This window comes from Eublepharis macularius, chromosome 3 (assembly GCF_028583425.1).
Source record: "Eublepharis macularius isolate TG4126 chromosome 3, MPM_Emac_v1.0, whole genome shotgun sequence".
Taxonomy (NCBI): domain Eukaryota; kingdom Metazoa; phylum Chordata; class Lepidosauria; order Squamata; family Eublepharidae; genus Eublepharis; species Eublepharis macularius.
In genome coordinates, this window is record NC_072792.1 from 187093313 (window position 1) to 187113998 (window position 20686).

General features: G+C 56.9%; 1 protein-coding gene across 6 annotated transcripts; it reads left to right on the plus strand.

The window, feature by feature from the left end:
- The first annotated feature begins 1297 nt into the window (after positions 1 to 1297).
- LOC129325846 (post-GPI attachment to proteins factor 2-like) lies at positions 1298 to 19606 on the plus strand. Of its 6 annotated transcripts, none has more exons than XM_054973788.1 (7): positions 1298 to 1635; positions 3428 to 3570; positions 10882 to 11059; positions 11427 to 11679; positions 12110 to 12216; positions 16823 to 16931; positions 17827 to 19606. In XM_054973788.1, exons 3-7 carry the CDS (start codon positions 10892 to 10894, stop codon positions 17955 to 17957), a joined length of 768 nt encoding a protein of 255 aa, XP_054829763.1. In that variant the 5' UTR covers positions 1298 to 1635; positions 3428 to 3570; positions 10882 to 10891; the 3' UTR covers positions 17958 to 19606. The 6 variants fall into 6 exon arrangements, with proteins under 6 accessions (XP_054829763.1, XP_054829765.1, XP_054829764.1 ...); XM_054973790.1 differs by lacking the exon at positions 1298 to 1635 and adding an exon at positions 1661 to 2990 and having other exon boundaries at positions 12110 to 12204; XM_054973789.1 differs by lacking the exon at positions 1298 to 1635 and adding an exon at positions 1662 to 3049.
- The last annotated feature ends 1080 nt before the right edge of the window (positions 19607 to 20686 follow it).

A 20686-nucleotide genomic window follows, 5' to 3' on the forward strand; every position in this document is an offset into this window, starting at 1 on the left:
CAGAAGAAGGGGCCTCTCTTTGGAGGAGGGGTCAGGGCTTGAACCAGGGGCCGTCTGAAGAATCCAGCTTGGATTCTTTATTGCTTATTCTCTGCCTTGACATTCAGGCCACAATCCGGAACAACAGTTAATGCGGATGGGGAGTTGTGTGCTTTTATTTTGCTCTTCCCACCTTACTTTCTCTTTTTCCATCTGCGGGAACATCGCTATCCCTCACCTCCCACCCATAGAAATGTTTTAGGAATGTTTTATTGGGGCTGGGTCGCTTAGTGATGTCTTTACTGCTGAATTGTATGTTTTATGGTTTTTAAATGGAAATTTTGAAGTAGATTGAAATGTTGTCATCCCCTCTGAGCCTGCTTGCTGGGAGAGTGGACTATGTCTAATAATAATAATATATATACGCCCTTCAGGACAACTTAATGCCCACTCAGAGCGGTTTACAAAGTATGTCATTACTATCCCCACAAGAAAACACCCTGTGAGGTGGGTGGGACTGAGAGAGCTCCGAGAGAGCTGTGACTGACCCAAGGCCACCCTGCCAGCTTCAAGCGGAGGAGTGGGGAATCAAACCCGGCTCTCCAGATTAGAGTCCTGCCACCCTTAACCACGACACCAAACTGGGGTCTGTACGTATGTAAATAAATACATGAGCAAGCCACTTTCTACTTCGGTCGCGCCGCTGCTTGCGTTGTTCCACCGGCCCTGCTAATATTCAGGCCTTGCTTTCGGGTTCCGCGGTCTGGTCCTGCTCCTCTGCCGGTCAGTGTTTCAGGCAGGCCGCCGCGTCGGTCTGCAGCAGAAGAGCGGGAGTTGGGCTCAGCGGCGCCTCGGAGAGCGGCCCGATCTCCGGCGGGCGAGTTCCCCTTCTCCGGGCACAAGGAGGCTCCGCGTCCCCCCGGGGCTCTCCCCGCCTCGCTGTACCCGAGGAGGGCGCGCTGACCCTCGACCGGCGCGATCCGACGCAGAGTCGCGCTGCTCGGAGCCCCCTGCAAGCCACCTGGGGCGACTCTGCTTCGGATGGCGCTGGAAAGCGCGGGCGACGTGCCCGGCCTCTCCCGGGCTGCTGCCTGCTGGGCGGCGGGATCGCGCCGGCCGGGAGGCTGAGCGACCCCCCCGGACGCAGCCCCGGCGGGGCGGGCGGGGGGCTCCCGGGGCGCAGCGAGGCGCGGGCCCGTCGGCGCGTTCCTGGGCGGGGCGTGCGCGGGGAGCCGCCTCCGGAGGGAGGGAGGGAGGCGGGCAGGGGCCGAGGCGGGGCGGCTGCGCTGGCGGCGGCGGCGGATGAGTGGGGCCGGCGGGGGCCGCCTCGGCTCTGGCGCCTGCCTTCCCGGGAGCGCGCAGCGGGGCGGGGGCGACTCTCCCGGGAGCCTCGCGGCGCGGCGCCCCCGGCCCTCCCCTGCCCGCGAGGCGGCGGCCAGAGGGGGCGAGGGGGGGGGTCCCTCGGCTGCCTGGCAGCGCGTTGCCCCGGCTGGCAGCTTGGGTTGGGGGGCGTCCGCCCAAAGAGCCCCCCCCCCCACACGCGCCCCCTGCCGGGCAGTGCCGGGGCCCCTCCTCGCCCGGAGGCAGCGCAAGGGCTACAGTCGCATGGAGCGTTGCCAACAGGCCTGGAGAGAGCCCCCTGGCAGTTGGCAACAGGTGTGGAAATGGGCGGCCGGGGCCTTTCAGGGCACTGGGGAGGGGGGGGGCGTGAATCTGGACCGGGCTTTTTTCCTCCAGGCCGCTGACCCCCCTCCTTAGAGGGGAGCCAGTTTCGGTCCGGTGGCCCCTTCATAAGCCAACGGGAGTTCCAGGGTAGGAGCTGTCGAGAGTCCGAGCGCCGGGGAGCCTTGAGGCTGGGAAGCGTGGACCTTGGACACCTTGTAAGGGGCTCCTGGACCCGAATCTCGCTCTTCTGCTGCAGACCACACGGCTGCCCGCCTGGACCTGCCTCCCCAGAGGGGGAGCAGGAGATGTTGGCAAGCAGGCCGGGCACATCCGGAGCATCCCAGACGGGCTGTGCAAGAGTTCGAATCTCGGGGGTCTGCCGTCCACAAGGCCTGCTGGAGGTAGCAGGATGCAGTGGCAGAGAAGGGTGCCAGGACATGCAGGCAGCTGGCGCAGCCCAACCTGCTCTCTGCAAGGCCCCCATCCTCGCTGTGCGACGCACAACTGTGTTGTGGTTTTAAGCCTTGTTGCTTCTGTGATGCAGTCTCGAATATGCGCCCCACAAGGGGCCATTCTGGCTGCTCTTAAAGTAAAGGAAATCAGTTCACGCTGACAGCCAAAGCGGTGATGCAGTTAGGGTGTGGGCCCAGGACTGGGGAGAGCCGTGTTTGAATCCCCCCTCGGCCTCGAAGCTCACTGGGGCTCAGTCAGAAGACATTTAGTCAAGACGGATGATTATCAGGGCACGCAAGACCAACAACTTCGGCTCCTTCGTTTAGCCAGGACGCAACGTGTGGGCACCTCGGTCCGCGGAGTGCATACTCTCTTTCTGGCAACTGGGAATCTAAGCCATGTTTGACTCCTAGCTTTGGGAAAGAAGCCCTCCTTGCTCAGATCTCGTCACTAAGTGGAGTTAGTTGTCGACTGAGTGGCAGCTCATAATAACCCTGGCAGTTCACCAGGTTCACACCTGCCGCCGACCAACCGAATTGCATTTCTATGTCCGGATTGGAGAGAAGTGACCTTGGTCACAAGACAAGCTCTCAGTCTTGCTTGACAAAGGGAGCCGTGGCCTGGGTTCCTGGGAGAAAAGGCAGGAGAGCAATCTGGTCAAGAAAGAGCAACGGGCTGAGCCTGGCTGAAGAACGTGAGCCCGCACCACGTCCCAGCCATATGCCCGGTGCAGTGGATCCAGGCAGGGATTGGCACATTCCGTCGCCAGAGCCTCACGTGTTGCCAGCCGCTCCTTGTTCGAACCTGCCTGGTTATGCAAACAGCAAGTGCCTTTTAAAGAAGACACAGACAACGCCTGCTGGGTTCTTGCTGTCTAAAGCAAGACAGGGAAGGTATGTGCAGACACAGGCTGAGTCCAGCTTTGCTTTATGCTTCGATTGCCAGCAACAGGGTAAACTAAACCGTAGAGTTCCAGGAGGGCAGCCGGGTTGGTCTGCAGTAGAAGAGCAAGATTCGGGTCCCGTGGCACTTTCTAGACCTGCTTGATTCCCAGGGTGTGAGCTTTCGAGGTCTGACGGAGCTCCGACTCTGAAAAGCTCTCACCCTGGGATTCCTGTTGGTTTCTAGAGTACAACGGGACTCCGATCTTGCTAATCAAACAAGGCGACGGTTGATTATCTGGCCTGTTCCTTCCTCTGCCGGTCCCCATTCCCAGTTGCAGCCTGCCTTCCGGTTTTTGAAAGAGCAGCAAGTATTCTTTATTGAACGAAGTGTGTGTTACTTACTTTTAAAAAAATATCTCTCCTCTCTCTCTCTTTTTTTTTGGAAGTTGAAAAACTGCTTCAGACAGGAAGAAGGAAGCGACCTCACGATGTCCTAAGGAGCGTGGAGTAAGGCTGGGCTGCCGACAAGAAGAACAGCTTTCTTCTGAGCGTTCCCCTAAGAGAAGGTTGCATGTCTGAACATAACGCAGTGAGTGTGCCTCAACAACAGACTCGTTTGTTTGGAAGTCCCATTCATTGCAATGCTTTCCTACACTTCTGCTCTTTAGTAGGAGTATTTCTGTCTAGATTTGCTGCCCTACCAGCCCTGGGTCCCTTCCTTCGTGCTTTTGAAGGCTGTGTTACAGGTTTCCCGGTCCCTCGCTTGGCCTGTTGCTCCCTGTAACGAGTCAGTTCCCGTGTCTAAAACTAAGTTTCAACCTGCCAAGAGAAAGATGGATCTCTCTCCGGGGAAGCCGAAAGCAGTTAGTCTTTAGACCTGTCAAACAGATAAGTTCTTTGAACCAGCTGTTTATCAGTACATTTATTTATATAGGGTTCAATATTGCTTTGCAACTCCCCATCAAACACACACACACCAATCTAGAGTTTATTTCACTTTATTGAAAATACACCCTAGTTTTTTAATGAAGCAAGCAATCAAAATATAAATGGCTATTAATATGAATCCTATAACAACAGAACATAGAAAGGCAATAAGAAATAAGTTCACTAACATTTCTCAATAAATCCTAAGTTTACATTGCTCAAAGTTTCTATGAAATACATAGGTAGAAATGGTTTCTCACCTAGATTCTCCCAAGAGATCTCTTCCATCAGTACCCTGCTTATTCTTTCTGTGTTTGCAATTATATACCTCATCATATGTAAATATTTAGGGTCTATTCACATGATAGCACAAACAAATATTGATTGGTTTGACACTTCACTGAATATTCATAATTTCATAGTACAGCCTTCCAATTAGTTAAAAAATTATATCATAGTCAGAACTGCAAAAGAAAACTATAAATCTCTAACAAGTGTCAAGAGTAGTTAAGTTGGGCGATCACCATTGGTTGAATCTCTGATAGAGGAACATCAATCTCGGTAGAGTCCACTATTTTAATTAATTGTCAAAGGATGAAAGCACACCTGCTGAATTACCTTACACATAGAAAGAATACCCTGAAAGTTCATGCAAAGTTTAAAAGTTCATCTAGAGAGTACAGAAGCTAGGCCTAGTATTGTTCAGTATTGATTATGGACATATGATCTTAATCTATATTGGCATAACATCCCCTAGCTAGCTGATAGAATAGAATTCTTCAGGAGACCCTCGAAATGGATACAGGGCTATGTACTGAGGTCTAGTACCTGCCCTACCACGGTCAGGCTGTCAGCTGTAGTGGGGTGAAAGATTGACGTGCCGGAGGGGGCCTGAAATACCTGAAAGCTTAGGGGCTCGGCCATGGGTTCATACAGTGCTTAGTTCTTGTGGCCCTTTCTTACACTCCCAGGGTAATTTGCCGATCACCGCTTTGGGGTCAGGAAGCAATTTCCCCCAGGCCAGTTCAGCCAGTGAGTCAGTGAAGCTGTTTTGCCAGCTTCTGGGCCTGGAGCAGGGGTCTCGGGAGAAGTGGGGAGGGGAGATGGTTGTGAATTTCCTGCATTGTGCGGGGGGTTGGACTAGATGACCCCGGGGAGGGGGTCCCTTCCGACCCTGTGATTCTGTGGTGGAGATGGTGGTAGTATTCGGTGAACTGGTGAGTTTGGGGCTCAGGCCAGATGGCCGTTCAGACAGAAATGACCAAAGACAGGAATTCAGGCTGGGTGTCATTCAGGGCAGGCCAGACTGAAAGAACGGTCTGAACCTGGGTGAGTTCTGGGGAACGGCGTTCGGAGGAGGACACAGTCAAGGCGATGTGGCCAAAACCTGTTGACTGCAATTGCTGTGGGGTCCTCATATGCTTAAGACTCTAAACTATTGTATGGGGGAAAGGAAGGAAAACTTCAGCGTAAACCAGTGGAGGGAGTGGGGGAAAGCTCCCGGGTAGACCAGTTGAGCGGGAGGGATGCTCTGTCTTCCTCACTTGTTGCTCTAAAGCAAGGAGGGCCAAAGCAAGTAGCCCTTGTTGAGAAGAGGCTCAAGGTAGAGGCGGAGCAAGATAAGGTCTAGTAGCACTTTAGAGTCCAACTGCGTTTCCAGGGTGTAAGCATTAGAGAGTCGAAGCTCCCTTCGTCAGGTACAAAGAGCTTTGACTCAGAAGCTCCTACCTGGAAATCTTGTAGGTCTTTAAGGTAGTGCTGGGCCCAAGTCGTGCATTTCTACTACAGACCAACACGGCTGCCCACCTGAAGTTACCTTGCTGAGAAGCAGGAGCCCTTCCCTTTTCCTGCCAGCCAGCACGTTCTCCCACGCATGCCTTTGTCAGCGACTGCCTGCCTGTCGTTCTCGAGGATTTCTCCTGCGTGTGCCCCCAAACGCTTGGCACTGTTCATAAGACGTCTGGCACATCTGGCAACACGTGGACTGCCAGCAGTTGCTTCTTGCTTTCTTGGGCAGGGGTTACTGGGAGGGGAGCTGGAACCAACAAACCAGATCTGTCCGGGGAGGTTAGGAGCCTGGTGTCTGGGGTCTGCGTCCCAGCCCCCAGACTTGCCAGAAGGGAGCAGTGGGAGGCAACCAGGAGGCAGTGGCCCTACCACCCCAGCCAGCAACCAGGTCCAGAACCTGCCCACTCCAGGGGGAAGGGGCGAAAGGCCAAAGCCTCAGAGGGCTGGAGGGAGCAGGGAGAGACCAGCCAGTCCCACCCTCCAGGGGGAAGAGAGGGGGCTAAGCAGGCCAGAGGAAAGGGGCCAAGGCAGGGGAAATGGGACCCAGCAGCAGCCCAAACAGAGCCCTTACCAGCCAAGGATGAGAAGCAGCCACTACAGCCCAGAGCCACACACTGGCTAGAGGACAGCAGCCTGGCTCAGGAGTGGCTAGGAGCCAAGCCCCTCCAGGTGGAGCTGCCACAGGCATTCTGGGGGAGGAGATGGGCAGCCCCACCCAGCAGCAATGAGCAGACAGCCCAGAGGCTGGCCAGGGCAATTCCTCGCAAGCAAGGCCAGGCATGCTCAGCAGTTCAAAGGCCTACTGGGGCAGCTCCTCGCGAGCAAGGCCAGGCAAGCTCAGCAGTTCAAAGGCCTACTGGGGCAGCTCCTCATGAGCAAGGCCAGGCATGCTCAGCAGTTCAAAGGCCTACTGGGGCAGCTCCTCGTGAGCCAGGCCGGGCATGCTCAGCAGTTCAAAGGCCTACTGGGGCAGCTCCTCATGAGCAAGGCCAGGCAAGCTCAGCAGTTCAAAGGCCTACTGGGGCAGCTCCTCATGAGCAAGGCCAGGCAAGCTCAGCAGTTCAAAGGCCTACTGGGGCAGCTCCTCGCGAGCAAGGCCAGGCAAGCTCAGCAGTTCAAAGGCCTACTGGGGCAGCTCCTCATGAGCAAGGCCAGGCAAGCTCAGCAGTTCAAAGGCCTACTGGGGCAGCTCCTCGTGAGCAAGGCCAGGCATGCTCAGCAGTTCAAAGGCCTACTGGGGCAGCTCCTCGCGAGCAAGGCCAGGCAAGCTCAGCAGTTCAAAGGCCTACTGGGGCAGCTCCTCATGAGCAAGGCCAGGCAAGCTCAGCAGTTCAAAGGCCTACTGGGGCAGCTCCTCGTGAGCCAGGCCAGGCAAGCTCAGCAGTTCAAAGGCCTACTGGGGCAGCTCCTCATGAGCAAGGCCAGGCATGCTCAGCAGTTCAAAGGCCTACTGGGGCAGCTCCTCGTGAGCCAGGCCAGGCATGCTCAGCAGTTCAAAGGCCTACTGGGGCAGCTCCTCATGAGCAAGGCCAGGCATGCTCAGCAGTTCAAAGGCCTACTGGGGCAGCTCCTCGTGAGCCAGGCCAGGCATGCTCAGCAGTTCAAAGGCCTACTGGGGCAGCTCCTCATGAGCAAGGCCAGGCAAGCTCAGCAGTTCAAAGGCCTACTGGGGCAGCTCCTCATGAGCAAGGCCAGGCATGCTCAGCAGTTCAAAGGCCTACTGGGGCAGCTCCTCATGAGCAAGGCCAGGCAAGCTCAGCAGTTCAAAGGCCTACTGGGGCAGCTCCTCATGAGCAAGGCCAGGCAAGCTCAGCAGTTCAAAGGCCTACTGGGGCAGCTCCTCATGAGCAAGGCCAGGCAAGCTCAGCAGTTCAAAGGCCTACTGGGGCAGCTCCTCGTGAGCAAGGCCAGGCAAGCTCAGCAGTTCAAAGGCCTACTGGGGCAGCTCCTCATGAGCAAGGCCAGGCAAGCTCAGCAGTTCAAAGGCCTACTGGAGCAGCTCCTCGTGAGCCAGGCCAGGCAAGCTCAGCAGTTCAAAGGCCTACTGGGGCAGCTCCTCGCGAGCAAGGCCAGGCAAGCTCAGCAGTTCAAAGGCCTACTGGGGCAGCTCCTCATGAGCAAGGCCAGGCAAGCTCAGCAGTTCAAAGGCCTACTGGGGCAGCTCCTCATGAGCAAGGCCAGGCAAGCTCAGCAGTTCAAAGGCCTACTGGGGCAGCTCCTCATGAGCAAGGCCAGGCAAGCTCAGCAGTTCAAAGGCCTACTGGGGCAGCTCCTCATGAGCAAGGCCAGGCAAGCTCAGCAGTTCAAAGGCCTACTGGGGCAGCTCCTCGTGAGCAAGGCCAGGCATGCTCAGCAGTTCAAAGGCCTACTGGGGCAGCTCCTCGTGAGCAAGGCCAGGCAAGCTCAGCAGTTCAAAGGCCTACTGGGGCAGCTCCTCATGAGCAAGGCCAGGCAAGCTCAGCAGTTCAAAGGCCTACTGGGGCAGCTCCTCATGAGCAAGGCCAGGCAAGCTCAGCAGTTCAAAGGCCTACTGGGGCAGCTCCTCGTGAGCCAGGCCAGGCAAGCTCAGCAGTTCAAAGGCCTACTGGGGCAGCTCCTCATGAGCAAGGCCAGGCAAGCTCAGCAGTTCAAAGGCCTACTGGGGCAGCTCCTCATGAGCAAGGCCAGGCAAGCTCAGCAGTTCAAAGGCCTACTGGGGCAGCTCCTCGTGAGCCAGGCCAGGCAAGCTCAGCAGTTCAAAGGCCTACTGGGGCAGCTCCTCGCGAGCAAGGCCAGGCAAGCTCAGCAGTTCAAAGGCCTACTGGGGCAGCTCCTCGCGAGCAAGGCCAGGCAAGCTCAGCAGTTCAAAGGCCTACTGGGGCAGCTCCTCGCGAGCAAGGCCAAGGAGACCTCAGCTGGGGAGGGCTCGCATTCAACCCCACCCTGCCAGCAAGGCAAGGAAGCCAAGAAGGGATTAGTGGTAGGAGGGAAACACCTGAGGGAAGGCACAGCTGGGCCAAGTCAGGAGAGGGAACAAGCCTGGAAGGAGGGCGGGGCGGAGGAAGGAAACCCTATAAGGTGGCTAGGAAGAGCTCTGAGGTGGTGGGTGTGAGTAAGGAGTGATGGCGTGAGAGCAGAGTAGTGCAAGAGCAAAGGCAAGGAGGAGAGTGGATGAAGGAGGAGGAGGTGGCAGAGGCCAAAGAGGGTGAGTGGCACAGGTTGAGCAGGCCAGCGAGTGGATTGAGAGGGAGTCTGGGTGATGTATACTGCCCCTCCTTCCACAGAGCAGGGTCCTGCAGAATCCCTGCCCCCCCCCCCTTTGATGTCAGGAGCAGACCGTCCAGTGTCCCAGTGCCCCACCCAGCGGTGGCCGCTGCAAGCCCTGACACCTGAGATGCCGCTGCCGCTGCTGCCTGAATTCCAGGCTGCGTAGTAGCTCGAGACAGCATGGCTGAGGTTGTGTGGTCAAGGGAGGCTATACTCCGCCCAACCCTAACCAAGCCTCCCCCCCTGCCCCTGCCTGAAGCTCAGTTCTGCACTCGGTTGTCCAGGGATGCAGAGGGCTGGGTGAAGACTGTGGGGCATCCCTCTCACATCCTCTTCCTTTGCTACGGCCCCTGCCCCTGTTGCCAGCGCTTGGCAGTGCCACCGAACACCAGTTTCTTTCATGCTGCTGTGTCCAGATAGGGCAGAATCTTATAACGAGACACGGTGGGCGAGGTGACAGGTTGGAGGAGGTGATGGGACGATTTTCTTTTCAGTTCAATGTTTCCCAATCTGTGGATCACGGAGCCTCTGAAAGCGGGTCACAGGGCAGCCATCCCTAATGGTGGCTGCTGCCCTTGGCACCCTCCCCTTTCTCTCCTTCCCTTCCGGCTTCTCACATCCTTGCCTTCGCTTTCCCCTTTGCGACAATAATGAGGAGGAGGAAAGCTGTCTGGCAGGTAGTAACTTTACAATAGTAGGTGGAAGAAGCCGGGGAGAGGTTGGAGAGTGGGTGGGAGCAGTTCAGCGCCTGGAAGAGGGAGAGCAGGAGAGAAGGGGCGGGGGGTGCCAATGCAGGCTGTGTCTTGGCACTGCTCTTCCAACAGCCCAGCCTCTTACCTCAGTGCCCTCTGCCTGGTGTGGGAGATGTATTATTAGTATTATTATTTATTACATTTCTAACTCGCCGTTCCCACAAGCGGGCTCAGGGCGAGGTACAACAGATTATAAAAATATAATACAAATATTAAAACCATAAAACAACAGTACTGCGTTGAGCCGCTTGCCACCCACCTCTTTGCTGACATCTTCCCACATCGCCTCAACACCCCCGCCCCCCCCCCGGCCACTTCTTAGTCTTTTAGGCCAGATGGGGATGGGTCACTCACCATATGAACAAGGCCATATTAACCCACGGCCAGGCCCCTAGGCTTTCCGGCATTTCGGGCCCCCTCCAGCACTTTGATCTTTCATCCCACTGCAGCTGACAGCCTGAGCCTGGTATGGTAGGTACTGGACCCCAGTACATAGCCCTAGATCCAACTGTTTGGGCTGGTCCCAATGGCCCGTGGGAATGTTCGAGCACATGCACCCACCTTTTATTACTCTTGCCTGAGTATTGGAATAGAGATGTGGACAAAAAAGGAACTGATAAGGAATATGGCATTAAAGTAATGTATGCAAATATACATAGTATACTTTTGAGAGTATATATATGGATAAATATATACGTACATGTAGTGCTACGGCGCAGAGTGCAAAGTGCCTTTAACCGTTGGAGTCCAGGGCGCAGGTAGCAGCGCCTGAGCAAAAAAATTGATGGGCTTCAGCCGAGTCAGTCTTACGAATAATACGGCCCTGCATATGAAGTCAATTTGGACTTCCTTCATTCATGCATTCGTGGCCCACCTTTCTCACTTGAGATCCTAGACGGATTACAACAGTGTGAGTGAAAATACATGAGTCACGCTATCAAAAAGGTTGTGAGCGACTCTTTTAGTTGATGAAAATGGGGGTAGGCAGGGAGGGGGGCAAAGAAGAGCTGCACGTAGCGTTTAAATCTTGGTCAGCCAAAAGCCCTCTTTGATTTCTGGCTAAGCAGATAAACCTCTGGTGCACTTTTGGCCCTTTCTCCGCAGCCACGTGTGGAAGAAGGCGAGCTCCCCGCTCTCCCCGGTTCATGTTAAACTTCAGGGGAGGTGCTGTCTTTCCCCATGTGCAGGTTCCACGGCATGTTGCTTCAGGTGCCGCTGCCTTTGGATCGAGATGGGACGCTCTTCCGGCTCCGTTTCACCACCCTGGCTGTCGGGACGGTGTGCTGCCCGCTCTTTGGGTTCCTCTTCTGCGTGATTTGGTCTCTGTTCTTCCATTTTCATGAAGCCACAGCCACCTACTGCGGCGTAAGTCAGCTTTAAGCGTTTTCCCAGACATGTCTTTCCTCCTTGCCTTATCTCAAAAGTCATAGCAGCTTACCGGCCCGTCAGTAACTTCAACAAACCCTTAGAATCTCAGCCATCGATACAAAGCTTGTTAAAAATGGATCCTAACCCCAAGATTGTCACCAGTAACCACCGAATTAGTTTTGCCACGGAGGTGAAACCCCACAAGGCGCCGTGCCAGCGGCAGAGCGCTAGGAAATGCCGCCTGGGAGCGTTCTGCTTGCAGGCGCCGCCCCCAAATCTACGTGGAGGTCGCAGGGCACGGGCAGGAGAGGCCCGCCCCGGCACGGGTGGCGCGCTGCGAGAAGGGTTTCTGTTTCTTCGGCAGGTCTCCAACTACCTCCCTTCCATCAGCGCCGCAATCGGTGTGGAAACCCCTGAGCGCTACATGTGGCGCTTCTGCATCGGGATGCACTCGGCCCCCCGCTTCCTTGTGGCCGTTGTCTACTGGAACCACTACCGTGGCTGCCACTGCCTGCGCCCCAGCTACCCGCGGCTGTGCAATGCAGCCTTCGCACTGAACCTGCTGGAGAACGTCGCCCTCCTCCTCCTGTCCTACGTTTCCTTCTCTGAAAACTACAGTAAGTTCCTCCCTGGACAGGACCCCCGTCAGTGGCTGGTGCGGTGGGCCCTTCTCCTGCCCTCCTTGCAGCTTTCCTCTTTCCTTTTGACAGTTGGGGAGCGTTGCTGAAGCAGCTTGGCTTTATGAGAGGCCGGGGGAGCGGTCAGACCCTGCCCTCAGAGGCCTGGCATGGGCTTGGCGACTGCCAGCTGGCTGGCCCCGGCTCCTGCCATGTCTCCCACCTGTTTCCCCACTGCCCACTGGTTCAGCTTCCGCCAGCTCAACTTCTCTGCTCTCTTGCGTTCCCCATGGCTTGAGCAGGAGGGCGTCTTGGTGGGCGGCCTCCGTGACCCATTGCTGATTCTGGAGGGGGCGGCTGCCCCAGTCCCTCCTTACAGCCGCGGCTTCCTTGCTCCGTGCTGAGACGGCTCGTTCTTATCTCGCTGCAGTGATTCACGGAAACGCCTTCATCATCTTCGTTGCGGCGGCCCTCAGTCACATGTTCTTGACCTGTGTTTTGTGGCGAATGACGAAGAAACACACAGTAAGTCCGGAGGTACGATATCGTTCCTTTTCTGATGGCTTGCTTGGGCGGTGATTGGCCAGTGGCCTTGTCCGTTGGCTGTTGGGGTTCTGTGCTTTTGAAGCCCATGTTGGGCAGAGGTCAGCAAAGGGCTTATTTATTTCCTGCCTACCTTTTCCACTGAGACTCAAGGAAGGTTACGTGGCGTCACATTGGAGGAATCAGATTTGCCACGCTTGTTTTCTGCACACCACTCCCTTAATTCTGTCTTTGTTGGCTCTTATTTTTGGTGTGTGTAGAGTGCCCTGACCCCCCCCCCCTCCCCAAGTGGTCTTCATAGCCAAGCAGGGGTTAGAACCCAGGCTTCCTCCATCCACTCCTGCCTCTGTGCCACGTTGTGCCTCCTCGAACCTTTGTGCTGTTCCTCACATCTTATGCTTGCTCTCATGTCAGTCCAGTGAAGCGCACGGCGACCATTCCCATTTTACGTACTGAGGCGGAACGGCAAATAGTCCAAATAGACAGCACTGACCGACACCTGCCTGCACAGTGCTGCAGTCTTACAGGGCAATCCTAAGAACAGTTTTCTGGAAGTCAGCTGTTGAACAGGCGTGCTTAGGATGGCACTGCCAGTTCTCCATGGCTACCCAGGGGGTCTGGGGGGAGGGAGAGACAGCCCAGCCCTCCTCTCTTTTTTTCTGGTGCGTTCCTGAATGCAGAAGGGCCGGATGAGGTTTGGGGCCTCTTTGGACGACCCTTCTGTGCGGTCGGATTGGGGAGGGCTGGTTAGTTATTGCGCCCATGCCAGGGCTGAGCATTGGCGCCTAAGCAAGGGTTTTCCTTGGCCAGCTTTCATTCTGACCCTTGGGGTGGCATATCAGGAGAAAGCGAGAGCGGCCCGTTCTAACCTGCACACGTTGTCAGAAGAGGCTGTCTGGGCGTCGCAAGCCGTTTGGGGCTCAGGTGCAGTGTTCCTGCTTAGCACCAGAGGGCAGGACACGTTTGACCGTGGCTCCTACTCTTTTTGCAAGAGGATCCGGTTTTGAAACCTAGGAGAGTTTCTTGGCCGCCCCGGTCAGTTGTTTTTGGTGCTGAAGGGGCTGAATCTATAACAGGAGGCTCACAGGGACTTGGTCTTCTCTGGAAGTCACACCTGCTGCCCCCAAAACTCAGCCCTCTCATCCCAGGTGTGTGAGCTTTTGCACGTGCTCCGAGGCACTTGGACTAACCAGCCAGTCTTGGTTGGCCAGTAGTGCAGCATCTGTGGGGGGTGCCACAGGGTCCCTTTGATAGGAGAAGCTTCGTCCGGGGGCCTTTGGATTAGGACGCCTGCATGCTGTCGCTTTGTGTGTATGCAAGTGAGGGGGGGATTGTGCGTGGGCAGGGTAGCTTGGAGGCAAGGGGGCAGAAGAAGCCAGGGGTCTGTGGGGAGATCAGGTGGGCCAGGCAGGGAGTGGAGTGGAGTGGAGGGAGGGGCTGCAGTCTCCCTGGGGAGGGGCCCCAGAGGCCGAAGGGGACTTTTCCCACCCCCACCCTCCTGAAAGTGAGGGGGTGTGCCGAGGCGGCTGCCGCTTCCTGTGAGAGCTCTTTACGTAAGAGTGTGGCTGCTGCGGCTGCCTCTGCCTGCCTCCCGCCCGGGCAGTTCCGCTGTTGATGTGGAACTGAAGGGTGGGGCTTCCCGACGACACCTGCCCTGGAGTTTGGGCCGAGCCCTGACAGTGTGTTGGTGGGGGAGGGGAGGGGCACAGGCCCAAAGGGCAGGGCAGGGCAGGGCAGGGCAGGGGTGGGGGGCAGCAGGGAGGGGGGGGCCAGAGGAGGTTCAGCTGCAGAAGGTGGCTGGGGGTGGGGGCCGGGGGGGCGGGGGGGGAAGAAAGGCAGGCCTAGACCGGAGGAGAGGCAGCAGAAGAGCTGCATGGCGCAGAAAGACATGCCGGAAGCGAGGCCTAGGAGGCTGAGATGGACTTCAAGCGGGCACGGAGAGACAGCGCGAGTTTAGTAGTTAGAGCACTGGAGTAGGGTCTGGGAGGGCTGTGTTCGAATCCCTACTCTGCCATGAACAAAGGACTCCGGGTGACCTGGCGCCCCTCTTTCTCCCTCTACCTAGCCAACTCCATAAGGTTGTTGGCAGGATAGAATGAGGCAGGGAAAAGCTTGGATGCTTCCCTGCGCTGCTTGGAGCGAAGGGTGGGCTCACAAGATACTAAAAAACAGCCGCAGAAGAGGCTACCGTGAGGGTCATGATCCAGGGCAAGGGTAGGGTTCGCACCCAGCTTTTAGGAGCTGTTGGCCGGCTGTCCCCCTTAGACATGGGAGAGCTTTTAATATATTCCATCCCACCCCTCTTTCTCTGCCCCCGGGAGCACAGGGCAGCAGCCTGGCTTCTTCCTTCCCTGTATTATCTTCACAACAGCCCTGTGAGGTAGGCTGAGCTGGCCCACAGCCCCCCCCAGGGAGCTCCAGGGCTGAGCAGGGATCCCCCCCCCCACCGGCCGCAAGCTCTTTTGCTCTCCTCCCCCTGAAGCCGCTCCTGCTCTTCATGCCTCTGCCCACCCCCACCCAGCCTCTTGGAGGCTTTCCGGGGGGCAGAAGGAAGCATTGCCCCACCCCCTGCCGTAGCTGGGGGGGGGTGTGGGGGGGGACAACCCCTCGGTTCTCCCCTCCTTCCTGACCTGCCCACCATGCCGCCACCCCCCATTCTTTTGCGGCTGGTGCGTTCCATTGCCCTCAATGACGCTGAGTCAGGAAACCCACCAAAGCGATGACTCGTGCTTTTCCAGCCCTTGCTGGGGCTGGCGGCTCTCGAGGGGGAACCAGCAGGCCTCCTCCACAGTCAGCAGCGTGCATGTGTGTGCGTGGGGGGGGAGGCCCTTTTTAGTGAAATTCCACTAGTGACAGCACTTCTTTGAGTGACGTGTGGCTTGGATTGCAGGCCTGAAGGCGGACGCTTGGGGCGGGGCTAGCAAGAGCCTGCCCCCCCACCCCAAGCCATGCAGGTCCCATGGAGGCACCAGCCCTCCCTCTCCTCTGTTTTCTCTGCTCATCTTAATGAAAAGGGGCTTTTCTTTCCATGGCTGGCAAAGGGCTGCGTTCTGGCAAGAACCAGTTTTCCTTTTGGCAGCAAAAGCAGTCCGGGTTCCGCTGAAATCCATCTTTGACCTCTGGATCTCCCACAAATACTGATCATTGATCCAGAGGAGTTAGCCGGGTTAGTCTGTAGTTGCAAAATAGTAAAGAGTCCAGTAGCACCTCTAAGACTAACCAACTTTATTGTAGCAGAAGCTTTCGAGAGCCACAGCTCTCTTCGTCAGTTGCATCAGCTTTCGAGAACCACAGCTCTCTTCGGACTCCTAGCAATGCTTGGCAGCTTTTCCCCCAGCAGCACTCAGGTGTTTGCGCCATCACCGTGTGAGAAGCCCATCGTCTGCTACCAAAGGGGTGGCAAATGCCGCTCTTGCCTTGGGAGGGAAGGGGGTGCACAGACACAACGGGCTCCACTTGCCGCTGGGGCAGTCCTCTAGCTGGCAGACCCTGGTGGATGGGGCCCTTTCCCTCCCCGATACTGGGGCTCCAGGAGGAAGCCCCTGGACAAGCGGCGTGCTTGCTCAGAGCCCAGGGAGGAGGCCCTCCCCCTCTGTGCTGCTTTCCCCCAGCTGGGAGCCGTTCCTGGCAGTTCCTCTGCAGCCGTAGTTTCCTGCTCCTGGGCGGGCAGGGGAGGCGGGGAGGGGCTTCCCACGTGCGAGTGTTTTAAATGCTGGCCCTGAGCTGGCAGCCTCGAGTGCGAGATGGAGCTTAGGGCAGACACGAGTTCTAATTCTGGCTGGGTTAATTTGGGCAAGGTGAGGGTCTCTGCGCCCAAGGTGCTTTCTGGGCAGAGCTGCTTTAAGGAGGGCCGTGCTGGTGGCCCTTGAGAAAGGGCAGGGATGAAATCAGAATGAACAAAACATTTGGCCTCCTGGTTCTTGCCTGAGCGGGAAGCAGAACGGAAATGCTAATTTTAAAAAAAGGAAAAGAATCCCGGCAACTCTGCTGGGTCTTTCTGCTTTTCCTTCCACCCAGCAACGCACCCCTGATTTGGGAGGCCAGCGGTTGAAAGGGCTGCGGCCAGGTGGGCCGGGGGGGGGGGCGCCCTTGGGAGCCCTCGGGCTTGGTTGCTTGCACGGTGCTATTTCTTCAGGGCCTGACCTGCCAGCTGGCTTGGAGAGTGCCGAGTCCTTTTGCCCTGCTCAGAGTCCATGCCACCTATGGTTGCCAGTTCCTGGAGGTTTGGGGGCAGAGCCCTGGGGGAGATGGAGCTTGAGGAGGGGGGGACCTCGATGGAGATGAGATGCCATAGAGGCCACCCTCCGGAGCGGCTGTTTTCGCAGATCTGGAGGTCAGTTGGAATTCTGGCAGAAGTCCAAGCCCCACTCGGAAGCTGGCAGACTTCCTGCCGCCTCCCAGCTCCCCTGTGCCTCCCCTGAGCATGTGAGGTGTGTTCTTCTGTCCGTGCTCCCTCAGGGTGAGCTCTGGCCCAGGCAAAACTCCAGGGAGAGCCGGGCGGAACCGGCCTTCTGGCTGCCGGGGTGGGCCGTGCGTGGCAAGATCAGGGAGCTGGCCCTGGCAGGGGGGTGACCTCACCGCTCCCCCTCCCCTCTTGCAGGAGCACAAGTCCTACAAGTGGAAGCTGTGGCTCTTCCTCTTCAACCTGCTCGCCTTCCTGGTGGCCGTGTGCTTCTACTTCCGACACATCTGGTACTGTGAGCCTGGAGGTAAGAGGCACGGGGCAGTTCCGTTCCAGCTGGGAGTGCTCCCTGGGTGTGCTTAGAGATGCTTTCAGCAGCCCGGAAGGCAGGCCCGTGTTCCTGCCCCTTATTCTCTCTTAAATGATTTGGGGGGCAGGAGCTTCCCGCTAGGGGGTGGGGAGCCATCACCATTTTCAGGCTTATTTCCACAACCAGAAGCCATGACTTTAGAAAGAGATTTGGCTGGCTTTGGAGCCCACGGATGTCTGTTGGTGGCCCCTGTGGTGCCAAGGGCAGGTAGCCCGGTAACAAGCCCTGTCAGGGGAAGGAAGCAGGGCCGGGCTTGCCTCCTCCTGGCTGGTTTTAACCTGGGCTGTGTTCAGGGGATATGAAGGCGGCACATCCTATGGAGCATAGCCAGCAAAACACGGAGCCGTGTTCCTCGCCTGCCCCCAAGAAATCCAAGTTGCTAGTCCTTATGGCAAATGGCATATCCTGCGCTTGGTTAACTTCTGGAGGGGCCAGCAGCTGCAGAAGATGCAAAGAGCTTTGCTCGTGCTCAGAGCTGTCAGTGTGCAGCCGTGGAGGCCCTGAGCCTCCAGACTGTCCGCTGTTGTGTACTTGGCGTTGGGTTCGACCTGCCGAGGTTCGCCTTTCATAGGGAAAAAGTCTGCAGTCCTTGGGGATGATGGGAGAAGGTTCAAAAGACCAAGTCCAGTGTCTGCGGAACTGTATGAAGGACAGGAGTGGGGGGGCCTCCCCCGGGTAAATTATCTGAACGGAGCATGTATGGAGCTCATGTCATCTATTCAGGTGGCGGGATTACGGTGGCTGGCGCAGAGTTCGGACTTGTTCTAGCACTGAGCCTCCGTCTCCTCCTTTATGCTTTGTTCCTTCACCCTCTGCATCTTCCCTTCCCCAGTTTACACAATCTTCGCCTTGCTGGAGTACCTGGTAGTCCTTTCCAACATGGCATTCCACATGACGGCCTGGTGGGACTTTGGCAACAAGGAGCTGGTGGTCAGTTCCCAACCAGAGGACAAGCGCTTCTAGCAGAGTCCTCGCCCTGGTTCCCCGCTGACCGACGGACCTGATGGAAGTCCCCTGAGAGGAGCCCCAGCCTGCAGCAAGCAGCTGATCTTCCAGAGGGGCGCCGGTGCACCCCACAGATGGAGGCGTGTGGCAGAGGCTGCAAAGGTTCCTACCCAGAAAAGGGCACAGGGCCGTGGCCCACTGCGTCTGGCTACCCACCAAATGTCATGCCGAGCCCAGCTGCTCTTTGGACCGTTGGGACACTTCGAATGGAACAAGAAGAGAGAAGAGCCCGGCCTGCCTGCTGCTGCTGCTGCTGCTTACCCAGGATGGGAGAACTCGCAGGGGGGGGGAGTATTGCTGCTCCCCGCAACCCCGATGCGCCTGTAGAACAGGAGATTCCTTGCTGGTCAGCTCAGGCCAGGGACGTTTGTGGCTGCACTGACCTGGGGCTTGGCAGTAGCGGTCGGTGGTTGCAGCTGCTCAGCCGGGGTGTGTGAGGCTTGTCTCCCTGGCCTTGGGCAACTGCAGCCCGACCTCCTTCCACCCAGAGTGTTCCGCCCTTTCTCCCTTTCCCTCTGGCCAGCTTTCTTCTTTTTCCAGTCTGTTGCCCAACTGGGGGGCAGAGTGCCAAACCAAAGGAGCCCTTTGTAAAGATTTGGGAGGGAGGGGCTGCTTGATGGAAAGCAGCTGCACCCCCCCCCCCCGACTTCTGCACTGACTTTGTGTGTGGAGACATCTGCGCTGCAGAGGGGGCCGAGTTCAAAACACCGTTTGCTCCCTGGTCTGTCCCCCTGCGACTCTGGGAAGGATCCCAGACAGTGGGAGGGACCGATCGTTTTATACAGTTTACTTTGAGTGTTTTAAAGATTGCCGTGAGCCCTGCCGGATGGGGCATTAGCCTCTCACGCGCTGAGCCTCGGGTGGTTGGGGCTAGGCAGGGGGTGGGGGAGAGGCAGGCCTACACCCACAGGCACAACTGGGGTGCGTGCAACAGGAGGCCGAATCGAGGGCAGTAGCGACCGTGACCCTTTGGATCCACTCCGTGGCATTCACGCATGCCCTTGGCCAAGGCCGCTGGCTCCCAGCCCAGGCCTCTCCCTTGTTCCTGAAGCAAAGGAGCATGAAACCCTTGGCTGGGCTGGAGAGGCGCTCCCTTGCCGGCATCCCCCAAGGCCCATCTGGTGTTGGCCTCACGTGAAGGAGAGCTGGTAGGATCAGACTCCTGTCCCAGCAAACTCCTGTAAGGGTCTCAGGGTCTCTTGGTGGGAAAGCCAGGTGGAGAGCTGGGTCCAAGGCGAGGGGGGGAGGGAAGCAGGAATGCCAGTTTTGGGAGATCTGTGGGTGAGCCCTGGGGTCTGGCGCTCCTGCGGAGAGTCAGGCGCCTTGCCTTGCACTGAAATCTTTTCCGTGGCTTGCTTTTGCATCCCAGCCAGACCTTTTGGACCGCACTGAGACGCTCCGTTTACAGAGCCCCGCTCCTCTCCCACCCTCCCCATCCCGCTCCCAGTTGCTTCCTGGTGCACGCATCCCCGCGGCGTCTGCCCGGTGTGCCCTTTGGTGTGCTGCTCTGTGGAGGTGTGTGTGTGAGAGAAACTGTATGGCCAGATGTATATTTTCATTGTGTTTTCTCCCCCAAGTTGAAATAAAGCACTGAGTATTTTTCATCAGTCCCCTGGGCGCTCTGCCTCAATCCGCCCCCAGGGTTGCTTGCCTGCTTCTACAGCCACCTTGCTGGATTGGACCAGTGGAGCCCCCGGCTGGCCCCGCCTGACCCGGGTCGAGGGCCCTGCCCAAGCCAGAGCAGGGCTTGCTTGCTCGGCCTCTGGCCCTTGGCCTGGAGCATGCCTCCTGCACCACCATGACCCCCCCCCCACTGAGGGAGGGGTGGGGAGATCTCAAGGGCTGAGGAGCCCCTGCTTGGAAGCCTTTCGCTGATGGGGGGGGTGGAGGCACCCCGCTTTGGGGCAGCTCCAACAGATGCCATTTGGGTGCCGGGTATTCTGCGGCTGCAAAAAGGAGAGAGGACCCCCACTCGGAGCGAATGATCCAGAGGTTGAAAACACACCAGTAGGAGAAATACAAATAAGCAGAAATAAATATGGAAAGTCAAATCAATGTGTAATAGTTGTAACGGAGCAAATCAAAACGTCACAATACAACGAACCAAGTAATGAAGCGGAGTCTTTATATTCCTGCTGTTAACAAGTGGACTGTGCGTGAGGACGCCAAGTTGGACTGTTGAGCCTGATTGTGCCGTAAATTATTAACTCTCTGACTTTTTAGTAAGATGGTTTTAGAATATTTATTAAGTATTTATTATGTGATCAACTCAGCTGTTTATAGTATTTATGATACTTGTTATATTTATTTGTAAATTAATGTTTTCCCCAGTCTGGTGGAAGTTACCTTTGCCCCGGAAGAGAGAGCTCCCACAGAACATGGGATTCAAGCCGGCGCTGTATGTCGGGCGACGCGGGTCCGCTGCTTGCCGTGCCGCCTTCACCGGCTCCACCTGCGATTAATTAACAAAGAAATATGAACATTTACACTTGTTCTATACTTACCTTTATATATTGCTCTGGAAGCTTACCTGAGGGATTTCTTCCTGAATGCTGTGTTGCTGCACCTTTCCAGTTTGTAACACCTGTTGGACGCATTCCTGTTCAGGATTGATTTTCATTACTTGGTTCGTTGTATTGTGCCGTTTTGATTTGTAGGAGGGATTTGCTCCGTTACAACCATTACAC

Excerpts from the sequence above, each read along its gene's own strand:
- LOC129325846 (XM_054973784.1), top strand. The coding sequence starts at position 11,196 with ATGGATCCTAACCCCAAGATTGTCACCAGTAACCACCGAATTAGTTTT. Across the intron at positions 11,680-12,109 it reads TTCCTTCTCTGAAAACTACA|TGATTCACGGAAACGCCTTC; the intron begins GTAAGTTCCTCC and ends ATCTCGCTGCAG. Across the intron at positions 12,217-16,822 it reads AACACACAGTAAGTCCGGAG|GAGCACAAGTCCTACAAGTG; the intron begins GTACGATATCGT and ends CCCCTCTTGCAG.